General features: G+C 43.5%; 1 protein-coding gene across 1 annotated transcript; it reads left to right on the top strand.

The window, feature by feature from the left end:
- Positions 1-976: 976 nt before the first annotated feature.
- On the top strand, positions 977-1,393 carry LOC109244103. Its single transcript, XM_019411137.1, has one exon. The coding sequence runs from the start codon at positions 977-979 to the stop codon at positions 1,391-1,393; it is 417 nt and encodes a 138-aa protein (XP_019266682.1).
- The last annotated feature ends 20,197 nt before the right edge of the window (positions 1,394-21,590 follow it).

Raw genomic sequence — 21,590 nt, 5'->3', positions numbered from 1 at the left:
ACCTTCGAGGGCTGTTGGGTTTCGACCTCGGGGCAGTGCAGACCAACGACTATACTGGGGAAGAGGGGAATTCCCAAGGAGTGTAGCCAGGGATGATAAAGTCTGTCAGGCTATTCTGAAGTAGTTAGTCTGAGCCTACATCATGGCATTAGCTAGCTGTCCCATCCCTACTCCTTTGTCATTAATGTATTTTGTACTATGTTGGGATTTCCTTCCTATATAAAGGGGGGTCTTTGACAATATAGAAGAACATTCTCTTTTCTCTCTCTAACATATTCTCTTGATATTATTTCTCTCATTTCCTGTATTCATACTTGTTCTTCATTTATTACTTATCATTGGCTATAAAGAGCCTTCGCTGATTGTTTTATAACTGTTAGCCCCTCCCCGATTATCCTTAATAGCTCGAGCCCGAGCCCTGGAATCGAACTCGAGGCCCCGTATCGATCAGCCCGAGGCCCCGATTGGCTAGCTCACCGATTTGATTCTAACTCTATTTTAGCTCGCATTTCATCTCCAAACTTCGTACACATAGAATCATCCGCTTAAACAACTAGCATAAAAATAGATCATGTATTTTTAGAGTCTCATCAACAAATTTAATTGTTATTACCAATTTTACGACAAACAGTTTGGCGCCCACCGTGGGGCTAAAAATAATAGTGATTATTTTCTTGCTAGTTTCATTACAAAACGCAAGTTATCTTTCATGCTTTTTCTTGTCCAAGATCTTTGATTTCAGGTCGTAATGTCTGGCTCCGTAAATGGAGTGGAAAACGACAACCTTGAAAACCACAGAGAAAAGGATATGGTTGTTCCAGGTGTCGGTGTACCACTGCAGAACTCAACCTGGGGGGAAGAAGAGGTTCTTTGGCACAACGTCCAAATGATTATTGGAGGGACCGACATCCCCCAAGGACCCATGTTCAAATAAACATGAACTTCCACCACAGAAGAAGGGCCGACCCAAAACCGCATGGCCGAAGACACCCTCGCGTTCAGCGAGGAGGATCTCGACACCATGACAGAACTGCACAATGACGCGTTGGTGATCTCATTTCTTTTAAACAATACTAGGATCAAATGTGTGCTCATAGACCCAGGCAGCTCGACCAACATAATCAGATCAGAGGTAGTAGGACAGCTGGGGCTACTCGATCGAGTCACACCTATCTCCCGGGTTCTCCACGGCTTCAACATGACCGACGAAGTAACAAAAGGAGAGATCACCCTCCCGGTCGACACGTCTGGTGCGGTTCGGAACACCGAGTTCCAAGTCATCGATGGTGACATGAGGTACAATGCATTGCATGGCAGGCCTTGGATACACAGCATGAGGGCAGTTCCGTCAACCCTACACCAGGTGATAAAATTCCCCACAAAGGACGGCTAACGACCGTATATGGAGAATAGCGGGCGACGAAAGAAATGTTTGCAGTTTACCATGAGGTACCGACCCCAACGCACCCGACCTTGGACGAGCCTGGGAACGTACAGACCCCCGAGGACGACGAAGAAGATTTCTTCGCTCCTCGAACCTTCGTTGCCCTCGAAGAATCAGACGCAACTAAGTCAACAATCGAGGATCTGGAGCAGACTGTTTTGATCAAACGCCTCCCGGACCGTAAGGTATACTTGGGAACGGAACTAACCCCCGAACTCAGGAAAGGATTCATTCAATTTCTTATTAACAATATCGACTATTTCGCTTGGTCCCACTTAGATATGACAGGAATTCCGCCGGAAATAACCTCCCACAGACTGAGTGTCGATCCCAGGTTTAAACCGGTAAAGCAGAAGAGAAGACCACAGTACGAGGTAAAACACACCTTCATCAAGGAACAGGTAACGAAACTTCTTAAAATAGGGTCCATTAGAGAGGTAAAGTACCCCGAATGGCTGGCCAATGTAGTAGTAGTACCTAAAAAGGGAAATAAGCTAATAATGTGCGTAGATTATAAAGACTTGAATAAGGCGTGCCCCAAAGATTCCTTCCCGTTGCCTAACATCGATCGTCTGATCGACGCCACGACGGGCCACGAGACCCTCACCTTTCTCGATGCCTACTCGGGGTATAATCAAATCCAGATGAACCCCGAGGATAGGGAGAAGACCTCATTCATCACGAAGTACGGCACCTACTGCTACAACGTAATGCCCTTCGGGCTAAAAAATGCAGGGGCTACATATCAGCGCCTAGTTAATAAAATGTTCGAGCATCAAGTAGGCAAATCCATGGAAGTGTATATTGATGATATTCTAGTTAAGTCCCTGCGCGTAGAGGACCATTTAACTCATTTACAGGAAACTTTCGACATCCTCAAAGGATACAACATAAAGCTCAACCCCGAGAAGTGTGCCTTCGGAGTAGGTTCAAGCAAATTCCTAGGCTTCATGGTATCAAACAGGGGGATCGAGATCAACCCCGACAAAATTAAGGCCATCGAAGAAATCACGATGGTAAACAACGTAAAGGCCGTGCAACGGCTAACAGGGCGAATAGCGGCTCTGGGCAGATTCATATCAAGGTCATCAGACAGGAGCCATCATTTCTTCTCTTTACTCAAAAGAAAGAACAACTTCGAATGGACTCCAGAATGCCAACATGCCTTGGAGGAGTTAAAATGATATCTGACCAGCCCGCCTCTGCTCCATACGCCAAAGGAGGATGAAACACGATACCTGTACCTGGCCGTGTCCGAAATAGCAGTAAGCGGCGTGCTGATTCGAGAGGAGCAAGGTATGCAATTTCCTGTTTATTATGTAAGCCGGACCCTAAGGGATGCCGAAACCAGATACCCCCATCTAGAAAAATTGGCTCTCGCGCTAATAAGCGCCTAGCAAAAATTGAAGCCCTATATTCAATGCCACCGTATTTGCGTTCTATCGACATATCCACTCCGAAGCATACTGCACAAACCCGAGCTGTCGGGACGATTGGCCAAATGGCCCATCGAACTCGGGGGGGGGGGGGGTGTATGATATCGAGTATCAACCTCGAATGGCCATCAAGTCCCAGATTCTGGCGGAATTCATGGCCGATTTCTCTCCCTCCCTCGTACCCGAGGTAGAGAAGGAACTTTTGCTAAAATCAAGCACGTCTTTCGGGGTATAGACCCTGTTCACAGACGGTGCCACAAACGTAAGAGGATCCGGGCTCAGAATAGTCCTGAAGCCACCCCTTGGCGGCGTAATCAGATAATCTATAAAGACTGCAAAATTGACTAACAATGAAGCCGAGTACGAGGCTATGATTGCAGGTTTAGAACTGGCTAAAAGCTTGGTGAGCCGAGATCATCGAGGCAAAATGAGATTCACTCCTGGTAGTAAGCCAGGTGAATGGAAGCTACAAAGCTCGAGAAGACAGGATGCAGAGATATCTAGATAAAATCCAAGTCGCGCTACGTCGCTTCAAAGAGTGGACCTTAGTCCATGTACCTCGAGAGCAGAACAGCGAGGTCGATGCCCTCACAAACCTAGGATCATCCGTTGAAAAAGAGGACCTACTCCCCGGGGTTGTTGTTCAATTATCTAAATCAGTAGTCGATGAGGGTTATGCCGAGATTAATTCCACCAACCTAACTTGGGATTGGAGAAATAAATATATTGATTATTTAAGACACGGATAGTTGCCCGCGGATCCAAAAGAATCGAGGGCCCTGCGAACCAAAGCATCCCGATTCTCGCTCGACGAAAACGAGACTCTATGCAGAAGAACTTTCAATAGCCCCCAAGCAGTATGTCTAGAGCCGAGTGATACAGATTATGTACTCCGAGAAATTCAAGAGGGCACTTGCGGAAACCATTCCGGCGCCGACTCCTTAGTCCGAAAGGTGATCAGGGCAGGCTACTACTGGGACAACATGGAAAAGGACACCAAGGAATTTGTCCGAAAGTGCGACAAATGCTAGAGATTCGCCCCCATGATTCACCAGCCCGGCGAACAACTACATTCGGTCTTATCGCCATGGCCATTCATAAAATGAGGAATGGACATCGTCGGCTCCCTGCCAACGGCACCAGGTAAAGCTAAATTCATTTTATTTATGACTAACTATTTCTCAAATGGGTGGAAGCGCAGGCCTTCAAGAAAATAAGAGAAAAAGAAGTCATTAACTTCATATGGGATCACGTTATGTGCCGGTTCGGAATTCCCTCCGAGATAACATGAGATAACGGGAGGCAGTTCATCGGGAGCAAGGTAACACAGTTCCTTGAAGACCACAAAATCAAGAGAATCCTATCAACGCCTTACCACCCGTGTACAAACGGCCAGGCCGAGTCCACAAATAAAACCATCATCCAGAACTTGAAAAAGAAGCTAAAGAGCGCCAAGGGAAAGTGGAGAGAAACGTTGCCCGAAGTACTATGGGTATACCGAACAACTTCAAAGTCAAGCACAGGGGAAACACCTTTCTCTCTATTATACGGTGTCGAGGCTTTGATACCAGTGGAAGTCGGGGAGCCGAGCACCAGATTCCAACACACTACCAAGAGCTCGAACAACGAAGCCATGATAACGGCCCTCGAACTACTAAATGAAAATCGAGAAGCCTCACTGGTCCGAATGGCCGCCCACAAGCAATGAATCGAAAGGTATATAACAGGAGAACAAACCTCCGGTACTTCGGGGTTGGAGACTTAGTCCTAAAGAAAGTCAGTCTCAACACCCAAAACCCTAATGAAGGAAAGCTAGGCCAAAATTGGGAAGGACCGTACCGTGTCCTCGGAGTAGTCGGCAAAGGGTCTTATAAGCTCGGCACCATGGAGGGCGAGCAGCTTCTGAGCAAGTGGAACATATCAATGCTAAAATGGTATTATTGCTAGGGCATCCGATTGAAAATTCTGTAAAAACTCTCGAGCAGGCGTTGCACTCTTTTCCTTCGACCGGATTTTGTCCCCAGAAGGGTTTTACCGGCAAGGTTTTTAACGAGGCAACGATCATATGCTACCTAAGTAAACTCAACAAGTATTCAAGATTTCTTTTGCGGCCCACCTCGAATACTGGGAGGCATTTTCCCCCCGAAAGGTCACCTGCACGAGAAAGCCAAGATATCTCAAATAAAACCTCGATAAGAAGGTAATGTACCGGGCTAAACGGTCGAACGAACCGTGCCCGTATAAGAACAACTGAGCCCTTGAACGCAAAAATGTGTACGCTTGTACCAAGTAATCAGAGAATACTTTTCATCAAAGCATTTCGCCTTGATGAGGCAATATCATAAACATATTCTCCTTTTTTTTATGTTCTAGCTAAGGGGACTCCCCTATCAGAAAGTGTCCCGAACACTCGAAGACTGGCGCCGATATCTCCAAAATCGCGTGACCTCAGGGTCGGAATCTCCAAAATCGTAAGCCCTCAATGAGTCAATATCAAAATCTACAAGTAACGGCTCCCGAGCCAAAATACCCTCGACGACTCGAGGACTGTCGCCAATCTCCATTCAACAGTTCGATGCCTGAACGACCACCGGGTCAGAACTTCGAACTCATACGCCCTCAACAAGGCAACATCAAAATCAAAAAATGTCTCCAAAACCGAAGGTGTCCGGAACACTCGGAGACTGGCGCCGATATCTTTAAAATCGCGTGAGCTCAGGGTCGGAATCTCCAAAATCATAAGCCCTCAATGAGGCAATATCAAAATCTACAAGTGACGGCTTCCAAGCCAAAGTACCCTCGATGACTCGGAGACTCTCGCCAATCGCCATTCATTAAAAAAGCCGAGGCCATAAGACCGCAAGCGGGTAGGCTCGGTCTCGTAAGACCTACAGAAGGCACCAGCAAAACTGTAAGACCTCAAGCAAGGAATGAATAATACTTGTACCAAGTATCCAAAACTGTAAGACCTCAAAGGCATGAAAAATTTGTAAGACCTTACTACAAGCATAAACTCGATCCCGAAGTTTAGGCTATATATCGAACTTGTAAGACCCCTAAAAAGGAATACCCTCGATATAGACACCTAAACTACTTCACTCTTGACCAAAATGGCTACGACCAAGCACAAATGACTACGGTCATACGGCTGTACCGGCCGAACTAACGCGACTCGGGGATGCCCGACCGTCGCTACAAAATCACAGGCCATTACTTCGAATCTACTTCGAAAAGAACCGGTTAAAAAGGCTACCCTCGGAAAAAGAGCTTCGACCATGTCAGCTCCAAATCACAGGCTTCGAGCTACTCAGCCTCCGAGCCAAACCTTTTGAGGTGCTCGAACATCGCCACAAAATGACTCGAAATCGAGGTTCTTCCTGAACCGACGACGGGTCAGGCAAGAATTACTTCAAAAGTCCTTAACGAGAGTAAAATAAAGCCAATGAAAGAACGCTTCGACCCAAAGCGTAAGAGCCATTGTCGCCAGCTTACATTAAAAGGCCGCATCGGCCCAAAGCGTAAGAGCCATTGTCGCCAGCTTACACAAACATGAAAACTTGAGGGTCAATTGAGCTCGAGTCGGAACCCGACTCGGAGACTGAACCCAAAATATTTAACTACATATGCCTCAGGGCAAAGTGTAAGAGCCATTGTCGCCAGCCTAATGAGCCTCAGGGCCACACACATAAAAGATTGCTTCGATCGAAGGCGTAAGAGCCATTGTCGCCAGCCCACGCAAACACAAAAGCTTGAGGGTCGAATGGGCTCGAGTCGGAATCCGACTCAGGGACTAAACCCAAAACAGTTGAGCAAAAGCATAAGAGCTCAAATGCCAACTTATACTAAAGGTCGCATCGACCGAGCGCGTAAGAGCCCCCAGTCCAGCCTAATGAGCCTCAGGACTATATCACAGATCTAAGGATTCCTACCAACTCAGAGACCAGTTCGCCTGATTCGAGATAAGAGGGGATACAAAAGAAGTGAAGCCACGGGTTTTTCTTTTATACACTTGTGAAAAAGCGCATTCTCCATTTACAGAATACTATGAAAGTGTTATATGCAAAGAGGGAAACAAACAGAATCCTAATCCTTCATCGAGCCTGCATTCTCGATGGCTCCACCAAAGGGTCGCATCCCAATAACTACGGGTCCTGCAGCGGCCCCTTCTCGGCGACGCCTTACCTTTCCGGGACTCCACCCTCACTTTATTCACCGCCTGGCACGCCTCCAAAAGCCTGCTTTCAAGATCCCAACCTCCTTAGGTGCCCTCTCAATGCGAGCACTTGCCGCAATAGCATCCTCTCCATGCAAGGATACAAGCGCCTCAACTTTAGCTCTGATCTCAGATAATGCAGCTACCAACTCAGAATGGAGACCTCTTTACTTGTCACTGTCTTCCCCCGCGTCATTAAGCTGCCCGACTAAAGTCATCTTCTCCTGGAGGGCGTCCCTCTCAGAAGTTATCTCCCTCACACGCCGTTTAAGTTCGGAAACTTTGGAATCTCTGGCCCGGAGCTCCTCCCTAAGCAAGGCACCTTCCTTCTCAAACTGCACGAATCAAATACAAGATGTCAAAAGCACTGGGATCAAACAAAATTCAGATAATAGCAAACGGGGACTGAGTAACCTGTTCAGTAAGGGAGGCCTTCTCGCGCTCATGACGAGTCACCTCATCCTGATACCGGGAGAGAGTCTGGCTATAAAGCGCCTTGGCCTGAATTCACGAAAAGGGATAAGTTAGAAAGACAAATATCAGAGCAGTCCAGAGCGGTGGAAAAGATTAGTGAAAATTACCCGCTCGCAAAGCCTGCTCATCTCACTGAAGACGAGTGAAGCATCGGCCTCAAGAATTCCCTTGAGAACGGTTGGGAGTCTCTCAAGCACACCCCTGCCTTTGACGAATATTCCTACGTCAGAGGGCTCTCCAGGAGAGGTATCTCGCACTCCCTTAGGAGATGGTTCCCTGAAGAGAATCAATCACGACCACAGCACCAGCAGGATCAATTGGGGCCATCCCTTGTCCACTCAGGGCCCCTGATCTGGGCCCCTCCGAACTGCCTATCAAAGGCATCTCAGCCCGAGGGGAACCCTGGCCACTAGCCAGGTCGGGGGTAGTACCCAATACTCCATCTGTTACCTCCCCGCTACAAAGCTGGACCACAACAACGTCGAGCTCCGGCTCAGAAGCCACCATCCCTACGGACCAAGGGCCGGCCAGGCTTATACACCCCTCGGGGGCTGCCGAGAAGCTACTTTCCCCCTCACCTTCAACTAGGGGATTTCTCGCCATTTCAGGAATCAGAGCTGCCGGGTCGGCCTTAGATTCTTCCACCTTAACCTTTTTGAATTCTGACGGCCCATCCGAGGGATCCCTTTGTCTTTTCTTCCTTTTGCCGGGCACTAGAGCATCCTCCTCTTCAGGCAATGCTCTCTTCATCAAAGGGACTTCCCCCAGACTTACACAGATGCAAGAGGTAAAAACAAGGAACGAGAAAGCTGCTAATAGCGGTTTAGATCGAAAAATGCGACTACAGCAGGGGAAGAAGCTCACCATGATCCTTGGCTTCCCACCGGGCTTGGGATAAATCACGCCACACTTGCTCAGCATATGGGAAAATCGAATACAGACGACCGACCCAGCTTTGGAGATCCGGAACCGCGCTAGGGTAAATTGTTGTGGCTGAAGTGGCAAGAAAAGTTAAGTGCTTGGAAAAATATGGTCAAAGAAAAGCAAAGGAAGGATAGATAACGTGTCTGCTTACGCTCCGCATTCCACCTCTCAGGGAACGGTATCTTTTTCGCCGGGATCAGGTTAGAAGTTCTCACTCGGACAAATTAGCTTATCCATCCCACGTTCTTGAGCTCTTCGGTACAGGCAAAGAGAGACCTTGGGGCTCGACAACGGAGCTTGATTAGGCCCCCGCAAAAGAGACGAGGGATGTACATCTTGATCAGATGATCGAGGGTGAAGGGCATCTCCTCGATCATGCTCGCGTAGTACCTGATCATATAAACAACGCGCCAAAACGAAGGATGAATTTGGCCGAGGGTTAACTGATACCGCTGGCAGAAGTCAAGAATCACGGGGTTGATCGGGGGAAAGGATGGCCCACCGGACCTAAAGTAAACGGATAAGTATACAAGCTTAGAAAGCCGGCTTTGTATGTTGTAATATCTTCTTCCCAAGTAGGGATCTCCACAAGCACGGCATCCCCCCAGCAACAGTCAGCCCTCACTTTTCTGACATCTGTTACCGAGCTAATATACCGAGTCACGGGCTCACGACGCTCGGGCTTCGAAGAAGGCATCTCGACCTTGAAATCAGAAGCCATCGCAAAAGATCTTGGGATATATTCCTCCGTACGAGGAGGTATGGCCGCTTCACCTTGAGATAAAAGTGAAGAGGGTGAGACCGCAGTCTCCTGAGAGGCGGAAGCGGAAGTTTTCGCCATTTCTAGAAATTTCCGGAGGAAGAAGGAGAGTCGTGTTCCTAAGAAAAAACGAAAGAAAAGGAAGAACGAACCTTTTTTGGGATTTGGGAATACAATGAGTTATAGAAAAAAAAGGAGGGTAGTATTTATAGAAGCCCCGCGTGCGCATTGAAGAAGGCCAAGAGGAAGCCAACTGCCATAGTCAATGCGGAGATCTTCAGGGGCTGCATGGGCATCGTATCCTGGCACCTTGTGACTGATGCCGCTACAAGAGTATCGGAGGAGGAAGAAATTCAAAGTCGTTTCTTATCACTTTCACTCTAAGAAACGTGGATACTATCTGTATACGGTGAAACCGGGAGGTCCATTTCCCCCGTCATTAGGGTGCCGCGCGAACGTGCTTCTCGAGGCTCGAGACCGAGGTCGAAGCTCACCTTCGAGGGCTGTCGGGTTTTGACCTCGGGGCAGTGCAGACCAATGGCTATACTGGGGAAGAGGGGAATTCCCAAGGAGTGTAGCCAGGGCTAATAAAGTCTGTCAGGCTATTCTGAAGTAGTTAGTCTGAGACTACATCATGGCGTTAGCTAGCTGTCCCATCCCTACTCCTTTGTCATTAATGTATTTTGTACTATGTTGGGATTCTCTTCTTATATAAAGGGTGGTCTTTGACACTTTGCAAGGTCTGTTGCTCCAATTACTCCATACGAAATATAGAAGAACATTCTCCTTTCTCTCTCTAACATATTCTCTTGATATTATTGCTCTCATTTATTGTATTCATACTTGTTCTTCATTTATTACTTATCATTGGCTATAAAGAGCCTTCGCTGATTGTTTTATAACTGTTAGCCCCTCCCCAATTATCCTTAATAGCTCGAGCCCGAGCCCTAGAATCAACCTCGAGGCCCCGTATCGATCAGCCCGAGGCCCCGATTGGCTAGCTCACCGGTATGATTCTAACTCTATTTTAGCTCACATTTCGTCTCCTAACTTCGTACAGATAGCATCATCCGCTTAAACAACTAGCATAAAAATATATCACGTACTTTTAGAGTCCCATCAACAAATTTAATTGTTATTACCATTTTCACGATAAACAATATTGAATCTATTTGCTTCTGAAAATTAAGCTATTTTAAAACCTTCCCCCTTACCCTCTATGTACTGGTTTTCAAACTTCTACTCTTATTTATTTAGGTTCCTACCGCCCCTAGTGTGAGCACTGCCTAGGGTCCCTGAGACTCCTTTGAACTCTGACTCATTGGGGCTGGTTTTCCAATCTTCTATTAATTCTGTGTTGAATGTGTGGTTCTAGTGTGAGCATTGCCCGCGGTCCTTGAGGCTCTTTGGGAACTTTGACACACTGGAAGCCTGGTTTAAGGTATTGTGAATGGATCACTGCTATTGTTTCAGAGTTGTTGTGTTTGAAGGCCTGGTTCCCAGGTTTATATTGGGCCTGATAAGGCTCCCTATAGTGTAATAGATATTGTTATGTAATTTATTCATTCTGGATTGTAATAATCTCTGTAATAAACAAATTTGGGGCTTATTAGTAAAAGCTGGGGGGTTCCTTATATCTTTGTTAAACTCGGGTAGAAATCATGCCTATAGGTTCATTGTATTATGTGAATGCCATACTTGTAGAGGTCCTGCCTATATGAGGTTTTCTGACATGTTTGTGACTCTGCATTTTCACATTTTGGCATACTAGAGACATTGCCTATAGGTCTTTTGCTAATTCTGCATTAGAAATCCATGTTCATAGGATCCGCATATATTTTTAATCCCAACGTGCATTAGTGATCATGTATATAGGATTCAATTTGTGTGAATTAACAAACTCTCCTGGCAATGTGCTTAAAATTCTGCCCACATGTGATTAATTGATTTCATGCCTATAGGAAATAAAAATCAGCTTCAACTTAGATACCATGCCTATAGGAATAAAGGAATCAGTTTCAAAACCTAGAAATCATGTCTATAGGATTTAAACTAATAGATGTCATGCCTACAAGATGAAATTAGTTTGTGAACCTAGAAACCATGTTTATAGGAGTTTAAATCAAGTCAACACTCAGAAATCATGTTTATAGGAGTTAAATTAATTCTCCAACTTAGAAAGCATGCCTATAGGATCTAAAGAGATAAAACCTGTCTTTACGAGTTCAGATCAGTAATTCGCTTAGAAACCATGTTATAGGTCTATAATTAACAGTTGTAGATACCATGCCTATAGGATTCTGTTATTCACTTAGGCAAATCTGTAGGGTTATTAATGATTCAGGGGTCTAAAACTGTGATATCTTACTGCCTGAAAGTGCCCAGATTTAAGGCTTAATAAAAATCAGTAGGCAAATTGATAGGTCCCGATGCCCGCCTTAATAAAATGCTGTCTTGCATTCTGTTTCTGCTCATCTAAACATCCTGCCTATAGGATCCTAAATTAACGAAATCTGCTGATTTAACTGTGTGCATTTGTTGTCTACTTGTGGAGGTTAATATGAGCCCTTATTTGCTCCTTACATGATAGTCCTATTTGAATTTCGTTTGTCACCTAGATTTTCTCATTTTAAGCAACATAGGTCAGTCTAGAACCACCCTACATAGAGGTCCTAAATACCTCCAAGACCATAAGTAAGGGACGGGTAGTGCACGCATAAGGCACGAGTTAGAATCAATTAGAACTCTTAGGTAACAACTGAAAGATAGTAATTGGGTAGTAAAGGAAATGATAGCCCATGCGCTAATGCTATGAGTAGAACCCCGACTTGAGGGAGTTGCAAAGCATTGCCTGGAATGATTCTATAGGCTAAAAAACTTAGGACTACCCCCTATACTCCTATGTAAAAATAAGTTGAATATTGTATCTGTCTAATTTGTTTTTCTCCCCTTTTAAGACTAATTCGCTTAATTTAGGTTCGGCCGGGACCCACCGTTGTGGACCTCAAGGGGTGCCTTACACCTTCCTCTCAAGGTAATTTCGTGCCCTTAACCTATCTCTGGTGATGTAAACTAGTTTCATGAGTTAATTGCTCTAGGTGCCCTAACGCACCTTAATCCGTTAGGTGGCGACTCTTCAAATCCCTTACCCCATCCCAAAAGGAAAGGAGTTGTCCCAGAAATGTCGAAACCCAATTTCGCGAGAAAAAGGGGGCGCGACAACGGCCGCACATTGCTCTTGGGCACTACTGGATTTCTTTTACATTTAGTGGCCGCAAAAGGAATTCTGCAGTCCGCACATTAGCCTTTTGCTTGCTTTTTGTTCTTGAGTTCACTTTACTCCTTTTTGAGTTGGATTTCATCTTTGTGGCTCATTTTCCAATACTCCTGCATTTAAGCACATTTCATCAATTTTCGGAAATATAATTAAGCACTTTTGGACTAAAATGAAAGTAAAAAGGCGCTAATAAGTAGTCAAAATCCCAACTTATCAGACATTTGAACTTATCTTCGAGAGGCTACAGGTCTGTTAGGAGCACTTCCCTTCTTGATTCCTCGTCGTGCGATTTGATTCCGCTGAGGCTTATGCCTTCGTTTTATTTCTATTCATTCTTATACGATGTGGAGTGCCTGCTATCTATATGCGTCAAAAAGTTGTGATGGTACTGCAGACATGGTGCAAGATGATTTTCCCTACGTATTCGGGTACTTGTAGAAGGATGTTTTATCATTTCAGCTCAGCATCTGTATTTCCTATGGTTTTGAGGATATCCACAGATTGCTATAATGTTCATGCGTTGTTATCGCACGGTGTTGGTGTAATGGTAGGGTGCTTGTTTATGTGTCAAGGCTGTTAGTGACTCGAAAGGAGGAATTCTCAGTGTATGGTTTAGAGGTTCGACATTTAATTCCAACAGAGGAAAGGAAATCGGACTATAGATATTCAGGCTTTGGTTGATGGAGTAACGAGACTTGATATTTTCGAGCATGGAGGAATTTTCATTTATGTTGTGGTGTTGTCGTCCATTTTCGAACGTATTAAGATTCACCGGTGTTATGATCTTCTTTGATTTGCCTTCGGGGCAGGGTGTTGTGAAATGGTGCCTGAGAAGCGGTTGTCAGAGATAGCGGTGTGTAGCGGTTTCAGAATCGAATTGGTGTTTCTAATATTGATGGCTCGAGAAATATAATCTGTGAGGAGTCTTAGAGTTGGTAGCAATTTATTAGTTCGGGTGCTACAAAGATGGATTTTTATTTGAGGCGGTATTGGGGTAGTGAAGGACAAGTAAGGACATGGTGGGAGGTGTCTCGTAGTGATTGAATTGCTACCAGGTCAAGTATGCACAACAGAGGTTGAGAAGTTGTATAAGGAGATGGGTTAACCGAAGTGGGAGTGGCAGACTAGCGTGTAGATTCTGTGATAGGATAGCCACGTGCCTTGAGAAAGCTTAGGGTGATGTGGTAATCGTGATAAAAGGTGATTTGGTCGACGAATTTATTTGGGATGGTGGCTACTGTACCGAGGGAGATTGAATATGGCAAAGAATAGTTTGCTTGAAATGAAGAGGGGTGTGAAGACTTGATTATCATTTTTGGATGCAACGTAACTTCGAGTTTGGAATATATTGTCAGATTTCCAGTTGATGTCAATGGGAAGTGAACAGACTTGTACAACTGGTGGACGAGCATAGGCTCAGGAGGGTTTACTAAATTTGTGGTAGTTGTACCCAATGCAGCGTCGTTGCAAGATGTCGGTATGGAATTTCCATAGGTGGGTTATCTCATGTGAATAAGTTGGCGGTTGCGTGATGTTGATGAACTTTGCACGAAGAATTCTACTTACTACCTGCTTGAGGTTGAGTACGCGATTGTGGCTGATAATTCGGGATGTTCATGAAGAGTCTAACAAGAGATTTCGAGAGGTTTGGCAAGTTAATGGTGCCAGATTATATAAATAGAGAAGGAGGAATCCTTTTGGGTTCTACATTATGTGATGGTAGCTTAAAGCTAAGTGGGGGAGCCCACCGTCTACGATTGGATCGCGTGGTTGTCAATTGGTGCGATTTCTGATTATCTGTGCATTGGTGGATCAATTTTGACTAAGAAAGGAAACCATCAGGGGTAATTCGAGCAAAGAACTTTATAAATGTGTGATATATTTCTTCTTATCGGTCCATGTATAGGTTTTGGGAAGACTCAAAGTTTATGCTTCTTATGGATGTGATGTACAAGGAAAGGAATTCAGCTGGTGCTTCTTTGGGAGTGTTCATGTGCTAACAGAGCGTTGGAGTTTGGTTATATTCGGGACCAGGTTAGAGTGGGTGACTCCCAACAATGGTCCTGGTGGGTTCAAGAATTAAAGTGCAGTGCCTAAGGATTTTGGGTCCGTTATGTTGTTAAGGATCGAGATTTTGCAGTGGATTATGAAAGGGACTTAGAGTGTTCTATGTTATCATTGAGTCTGCGATGCAGTATTAGAGGAAAGGGAGAAATAGCTTCGGATTCATGAAAGGTCTTGCAGAATGGGCGTACCAGTTGGAGATGGTATTGTGCACTTGAGGAGGGTATGAGATGGTTCACGGGTATTGAGGCGATGTGGTCTCGTGATTCGGGTCACTCGGGATGAGTGCGGATTGAGTTCGTTATATTTTTGAGTGAAGCTATTATTATTTCTAAGGCAAGTCAAGAGTAAATTGGAAGAAGTTGGTTCGGTTAGTAATGGTTGAATCAGCATGATTGTAACAATGATCAGTTCCTTTGCGTGTGAAGTTATACATGTGGTTGTGGTTGTGCGTGCGATCTTGACAGCCGCCATAAATTGATTGATTTGGAGGTATTTGAGTCAAATTTCCTTGTTGTGTAAATGGATTCCGGAAGAGTTACGGTGGTTTAGATCATGAGTTGAGGTTTGCATTTTTTGCTATTGGGAATTCAGTTGCATGTTGCAATGGTTCTTCTGAAATGAGCTAAGCGAAAGGTTCTAGCTAGTGAAGTGTTTATTGGGGTTATGATGAATTCTTATACCCTCGTTTAGCGGCACGATAGGTGCAGTGAGCGGCATGGGAATTTGAAGTTAAGGATCAAGGTTGCGGTTCGGTGTTGACAAGAATGTCACGAGCTCGGATGAGCAGGAAAGAATTCAGATGTTCAGTGTAAGCTGGCATTTTCTTTAGTGTCACCTGAGAATGGGGTTCTGTGGAAGAGGCATTGTGTATCAATTTGCGGATTCTTGATTTTCATTACAAAATTTGTACGGTTGGAGGTGTGGATGTGTAGACTTTGCTACCTGGTGTGGAAGGTCGTGGGAGTATAACCCACGGGAAAATGCTATAAGTGTGACATGTTAGTCAGTTTATTGTTAAGGATTGAAACCAAGTATGGAGCTTCTGGTACTGTCTCTAATGTGAGAGTTTATGCTTGAACGATGCTCTATTCGGTTGGTTGTGAATTGTGGAAGTTTGTTCGGGATTGGATGGCTGCTCGTATATGTCATGAATAGGGCCATTGTGGATCCTTGAAAGGTTAATGGCCCAGTATGGTGCGATCAGAATCTATTTGAGGTCCGTTGGTGGATCTAGTATGAACGCGTGCTCTACGTCAGGTCGGATGTGTTCATTCATCATAGCATTGCTTACCAAGGAGTCGTTGGGCATTGGATGTTATTCCCATCGTCAGCTATTCCGTGTAATACTCTATTGTGCCATGTGAGTTGTGAGACAGCTTGATTATTCGCACATGTGTTGAGGTCCCGTGTAGCTTGTGGTGTTATATGAGCAGGATGGCTCTCGAGATGCATGTCCTTTATCTCACCTTAGTTGTGCTTGGGTTTCGTAGCATATGGCGCTATCCGTCTCCCCAGGGCTGTATATGCACTTAGCGTACTTGTGGTCAATATTCGGTATTTCGTATGTATAAGAATTTTGGCTTGATGGGTATTTCCTTATTTATTGCTATGTGTGGATCGGGTGGCATGCCGCCACGGGTATGTTGTTTGGTTCAGGGTGCACGTCGCAATGGTATCATGTATGGATCGGGTTGCATGCCGCAATAGTGAGATAATGAGTACGGTTCCCTATATCCATTCTTCTGTATTTTGTTTCTCGTTCTTTGAGAAGGGTTCATAGCGTCTGTTCGATCGTTTTATTCGTTACGCGGGCTGAGTAGTTCTTTTTCAAGAGTTTGTTCTTCCTTATGTGTCATATTCAAGTTCTAGCTTGTTGGCGCATTGATGGCGTCATATGAGATTTTGGTCAGTGTTTGAGGTGGCTTATTGTCGAGCAACTTATACTGGGTGAGACAAGGTTATAGGACCTTAAATCAGTGCGATCAGATTTATGTGGGGTATATTAAAGAGAAAATATCATTATTCAGTTCAAAATGAGGTAGTGATCCCTGTCAGGTGGAGAGACTCCATATTTATTGATTTGGCAGGTGATTATGAGTTTTTACACGTCTCTTTCGTCGTGGAAACATTATGAGAGTTGGAACAGGGTTATATGTGTGATGGGGTGTATTACGGGCATCAGATTCGCTAAAACGCAGCTATTGTGGCCGAGGGATGTTATTATGGGCAAACGACTTAAATGGTGCGGTGTGCGATTTCAGCATAGGTGCATGACCAGGTTTTGGTACAGTGTGCAGGGATTGACGCGGTGTTCGTATGTTAGAATCGGGTCTCGTGGAAAATTCCTGATGTTGGAATTTGGTTCTAAAGCTTGTTAGCTAAGGTTATAGGGAGGATCTTCAATTTGGCCCGAGATAATGTGCTCACATGGGTTGTGGTGGCAAGGGTAGGTGCACAAGGTGTTAAATAGTGATTTTGGACTACTCCGAAGTAGTTCTTGGCACATTCGAGGACGAACGTATGTTTAAGTGGGGGTGAATGTAACGACTCGACCGGTCGTTTTGAGACCTAGCACGTCGTTTGGCAATTTGAGGCCTTGAGTAGCTTCACTTCAGGTATTAAGACTTGTGCGTGGTCGGAATTGAATTTCGGGAAGTTCAGAGTTGATTCAGATGGAAAATTATAATTTCAGAAGATTTAAGTTAGAAGAATTGACCAAGGTTTGACTTTTAAGTAAACGACCTTAGAATTCGGATTTGAAGGTTCCAATAGGTTCGTATGATCATTTCGGACTTGGGCGTATGTTCGGGTTGAATATCAGGTCGCCCGGAGCATTTCTGCTCTTATTGTGGGAAGTTGGCATTTTGAAGGTTTTAGAATTTTCTAAGTTTGGTTTGAGGTGGACTCTGGTGTTGTCAATGTATTTTTGGGGTTCCAAGCCTTGGTTCGTATTGTGATTTGTGACCTGTGAGTAAAGTTTGGCATCATTTCAGAACGTTTTGATATGATTCCAATGCGTTCATCGAAGTTAGGAAGTTTGAAAGTTGAAAGAAAGATTTTGATTGTCGATTCATGATTTTGATGTTATTTGTGGTGTTTCGAGCCTTTGGATAAGTTTGTATAAGGTATTGGGACTTTTTGGTGTGATTTGACGAGGTCCCGGGGGCCTCGGGTATGATTCCGGGTGGTTTCGGGCCAAGTTTGGGTGATTTGCAACTACTGGTTTCTGGTGTCCTTTGCATGCTTCTTGATCGCGAAAATGGAGACGCTATCATAGAAGGTAAATGGAAGCAGATGGTGAATTTTTCTTGGCGTTTGCGGGCTAAGGAGTGCAATCGCATAGTGTCCTAGGCTGGACAACCGCGTTCGTGAAAGGAGTCACGCGCGTAGTGGTGAAGCAGGGACTGATGGAATTGGTCTTCGCAAATGCAGAGTTGCCCCGCGTTCGCGATTTATGGGCTGGTCATGCTTCACGATCGCGAGTCTTCAGATGCGATCTCGTAGGGCATTCAAAATTTTTTAGAATCCGGGCACGTGGGCCAAGGTGATTTTATTGACTTTTCGAGCGGAGTTTGGAATTGTTATGAATTGATTTAGTATGAGTATTAAAATATATTTTTATTGGTTTGCACATTGTTTGACTAGTTTTGGAGCGACGGGCATCGGTTTGAGGTGTTAGAGTGGTGTTGGAGCCGATTATGGAACTTCGGAGCGAGGTAAGTCTCCTTCTAACCCTCCGAGGGGGAAACTACCCCTATGTGATGTATTTGATATGTGATACCTGTTGCGGGGGCTACGTATGCACGAGGTGACGAAAGTCCGTACATAACCAGATTCATGTTATGTCCGGGTAGACTTAGGTTCACACCATGCTATAATTGTTCTATTTGAGTCGTTCCTTGCCTATTAAATTCCATTATTTTACGTTACGACTTGAGACTAGACTTGCGTAGAGTGATAGACTTGCTATTGTAGTGATTTGACAAGCTTCATGATTAGCTGCGGAATAATTGTGCTCCTCTTACGGATTTCTCCCGCTCTATGCATTTTCAACGAAAGGTTTTCCATAAAATTCATAACTCACATGTTTATTCGTGAGTGGGGTCAAGGACCCGTTAAAGCTTCTTATTCTAATGGGATCGGGCCGTTCATCTCGGCAGGATTATGTACCATACTCTTATGGGAGCGGGTCGTTCGCCTCAGCAGTATAATAGATGCATCTATAATTCGTTCCATTCGACCCTCGGCAGTGCACACAGTATGACGGGATCAGTCCGTTCGCCGTAGCATATCTATAAACACTCTTGTGTATCGGGCCGTTCGCCTCGGCAGCGTCGTACATAATATCTGTCCAGAAACCAGTACATCCGTGTGTTTTTTTCCTGATTTGAGTTGTGATGACCTATCTGGTGAGGTCCATTTTATATATACTCCGGTTGAGGAGGTAACTGCTTAGTGAGAGCATGAGTTTACCGTTCATAGGAGCATTGTACCTCGTATTTATATTTGTTCATACCGTTTATCTGCTCTACCCCATATTTGTTTACTTCTTATTGTATCTGTCTTATTGGACCACTAGTAAGTTTCGATGTTGACCCGTCGTCACTACTTCTCTGCGGTTAGGCTAAAAACACAACCGTGCTTTCGATTCCTATCAAATCAACTCGGAATGAAGCCAAACTCTACGGATGAGTTTCAAATGACAAAACGGACTTATTCTAAGTCTCGAAATAGAAATCCAAACACGGTAGCTATGAAGTCAACATGCAGTAAAACTTATCAAAATTATAAGCGTTTAAATTATCATCTTTCGGCAAAACAACCCAAATCAACCTACGGACCTTCGAAATCGATTTCGGACATTTAAAATCATGATACGAACCTATCAGAGCCATCAAAATACTGTTCTGGGATCGTTTCCACAAAAGTCAAACCTCCGTCAATATTTTCAACTTTAGCTTCTAAAGTGAGAACCACTCATCCAAATTCATTCTGAATTGTTCGAAAATCAAATCCGAGCATGCACGCAAGTCGTAATACGCAATAATGAAGTCACTCAAGACCTCGAACTGCTGAATGGAACCTTAAAGCTCAAAACGACCGGTGAGGTCGTTACACTAGTTCTTTTATATATTTCTAATTGACAGTTCAAATAAACTTTATCAACAAAATTAAAAAAAAAGTTATAATAAAATCAAGGAAAAATACATAAGTACCCCTCTGACCTATAACCGTATTTTCAACTACACATTTTATCTTTACGTGGATCATATTATCCCCCTAAACTATTTTTAAATAAAATAACTATACCCTTAATGCTGATGTAGCAGAAGAGAGTGTATGCCACTCTCATTGGGAGTGTGAGAAAGAGAGAGAATGCTGAAATTTTGTTTTTAAATATTTTTATAAAATATAGGAGTACTATTTTCTATTTTTTCTTTTCTCTGGTTTTTTTTTTTCTTTTCCTTTTCTTTCCTCTAGTTTTGTTACTTATAGATTGACCGAAAATTAGCTCCGGCATTCTCAATATTTTCCGGCGAGATCGAGCTGAAGATTTTATTCTTTCCTCTCCATATTTCACTACACTTAATAGAGAATTATTGCTATTTCTAATCTCTTCACTCACCACTTTTAAACTTTCAGTTGCAATTGCTTCTCAGGGAAATAAATGAAAAAATCTTGTCCCAATATCAATTTTCGATTAAACCCGGTAGAATCCCAGAAAAGACTGAACAAGAAAAAGGTTTTTGATTATTATTTGCAAAAAGTATTCTCGCCATGCTCATCGTTTCCCGCTTGGGGCCTTCGGCCTTTCACGGCTTTAGGTAGTGACGTGGGTGGAGGGAATCCTATTTTTTTAATTAATCAAATTTACATAAAAGAGAGATCATGGAATAAGAATTTGATTGTTGATTGGTGATTGCTAGAAAGTTTTTTAGGAACTCACTGTTTTCCTATAAGCTTCTTCAACCAAAAAAATTTCGCTACTTCATTGTGGGTTGGGGGATGGGAGAAGGTGGGTTGTGTGAAAAGGAAAAAAAATTAAAAAAAAATAAAAAAAAAGTGAGTTGGGAAAGAAAGTAGATGGAAAAAAACAAGAATAAAACGATTTTAGTTGGAAATACATGTGTCGGCCGCGTGTATTTCACCACCAAACACAGATATGGTAGCTCCATTTCAGGGTGATACTAATTCCATATAAAAATAGTTCGGGGGGTAATAGGACTCCCGCAAAGATAAAATATGTATCTGGAAATCCGATTATAGGTCAGTGATACTTATGCATTTTCCCTAAAATCAATATAATAATTCATGTATGCCTTATATGCCACATTGGCTATTATCATCATGATGAATATTGAGGCTAAAGAAGTAGCTACCTATAGGATAGGAAAGAAGATTTATCTTATATAAAGGCTAGTCACTCAACATGTATGTTGCACCATATCTCACGCCAATTATTATAATCTTTTGTCAAGAATAAAAATTGAAGAAAAAAATCTTATAGGAATAAAACTTCCTCTTTTTTTCGTGGAAAATATTATTTTTCTTTTTCTTTTTGTGGAAAATATTGCATGTACGTTCTTTTGTAAAATATATTCTAGATTCATCTACTCAGAAAACAAAAATGAATTGGAGGGTAGTATAGAAAATGAAAAATTCCCAAAAAAGAAGAAAACTTAAAGAAGTATTTGAGTTGTAAAACTCTGTCCATTCTACCTTTTGCATGGTAAAAAGAAAAATACACATATTTTTTATGAACACTACATTCTTACTTTAATTTTTAACTATTAAAGTAAAATTGCATTGTTTGTTGTTAAACTAGGCTAAAGATAAGTATGTTTCAGTGATAATTATGTAAAAAAAGAAATAAACTTTCCTTTTTTGGGAAGTATTGCATATTTTACCTATTTTGTTAAATGACTGGCGGTGTTGATTTCTCCGAGTAAATTACTAATATTGATCATCTTTATATGCAGTTGAATTTTTCTATT

The sequence above is a fragment of the Nicotiana attenuata genome, unplaced genomic scaffold (assembly GCF_001879085.1).
Source record: "Nicotiana attenuata strain UT unplaced genomic scaffold, NIATTr2, whole genome shotgun sequence".
Taxonomy (NCBI): Eukaryota; Viridiplantae; Streptophyta; class Magnoliopsida; order Solanales; family Solanaceae; genus Nicotiana; species Nicotiana attenuata.
This window is presented reverse-complemented; position numbering and strand designations above follow the sequence as displayed.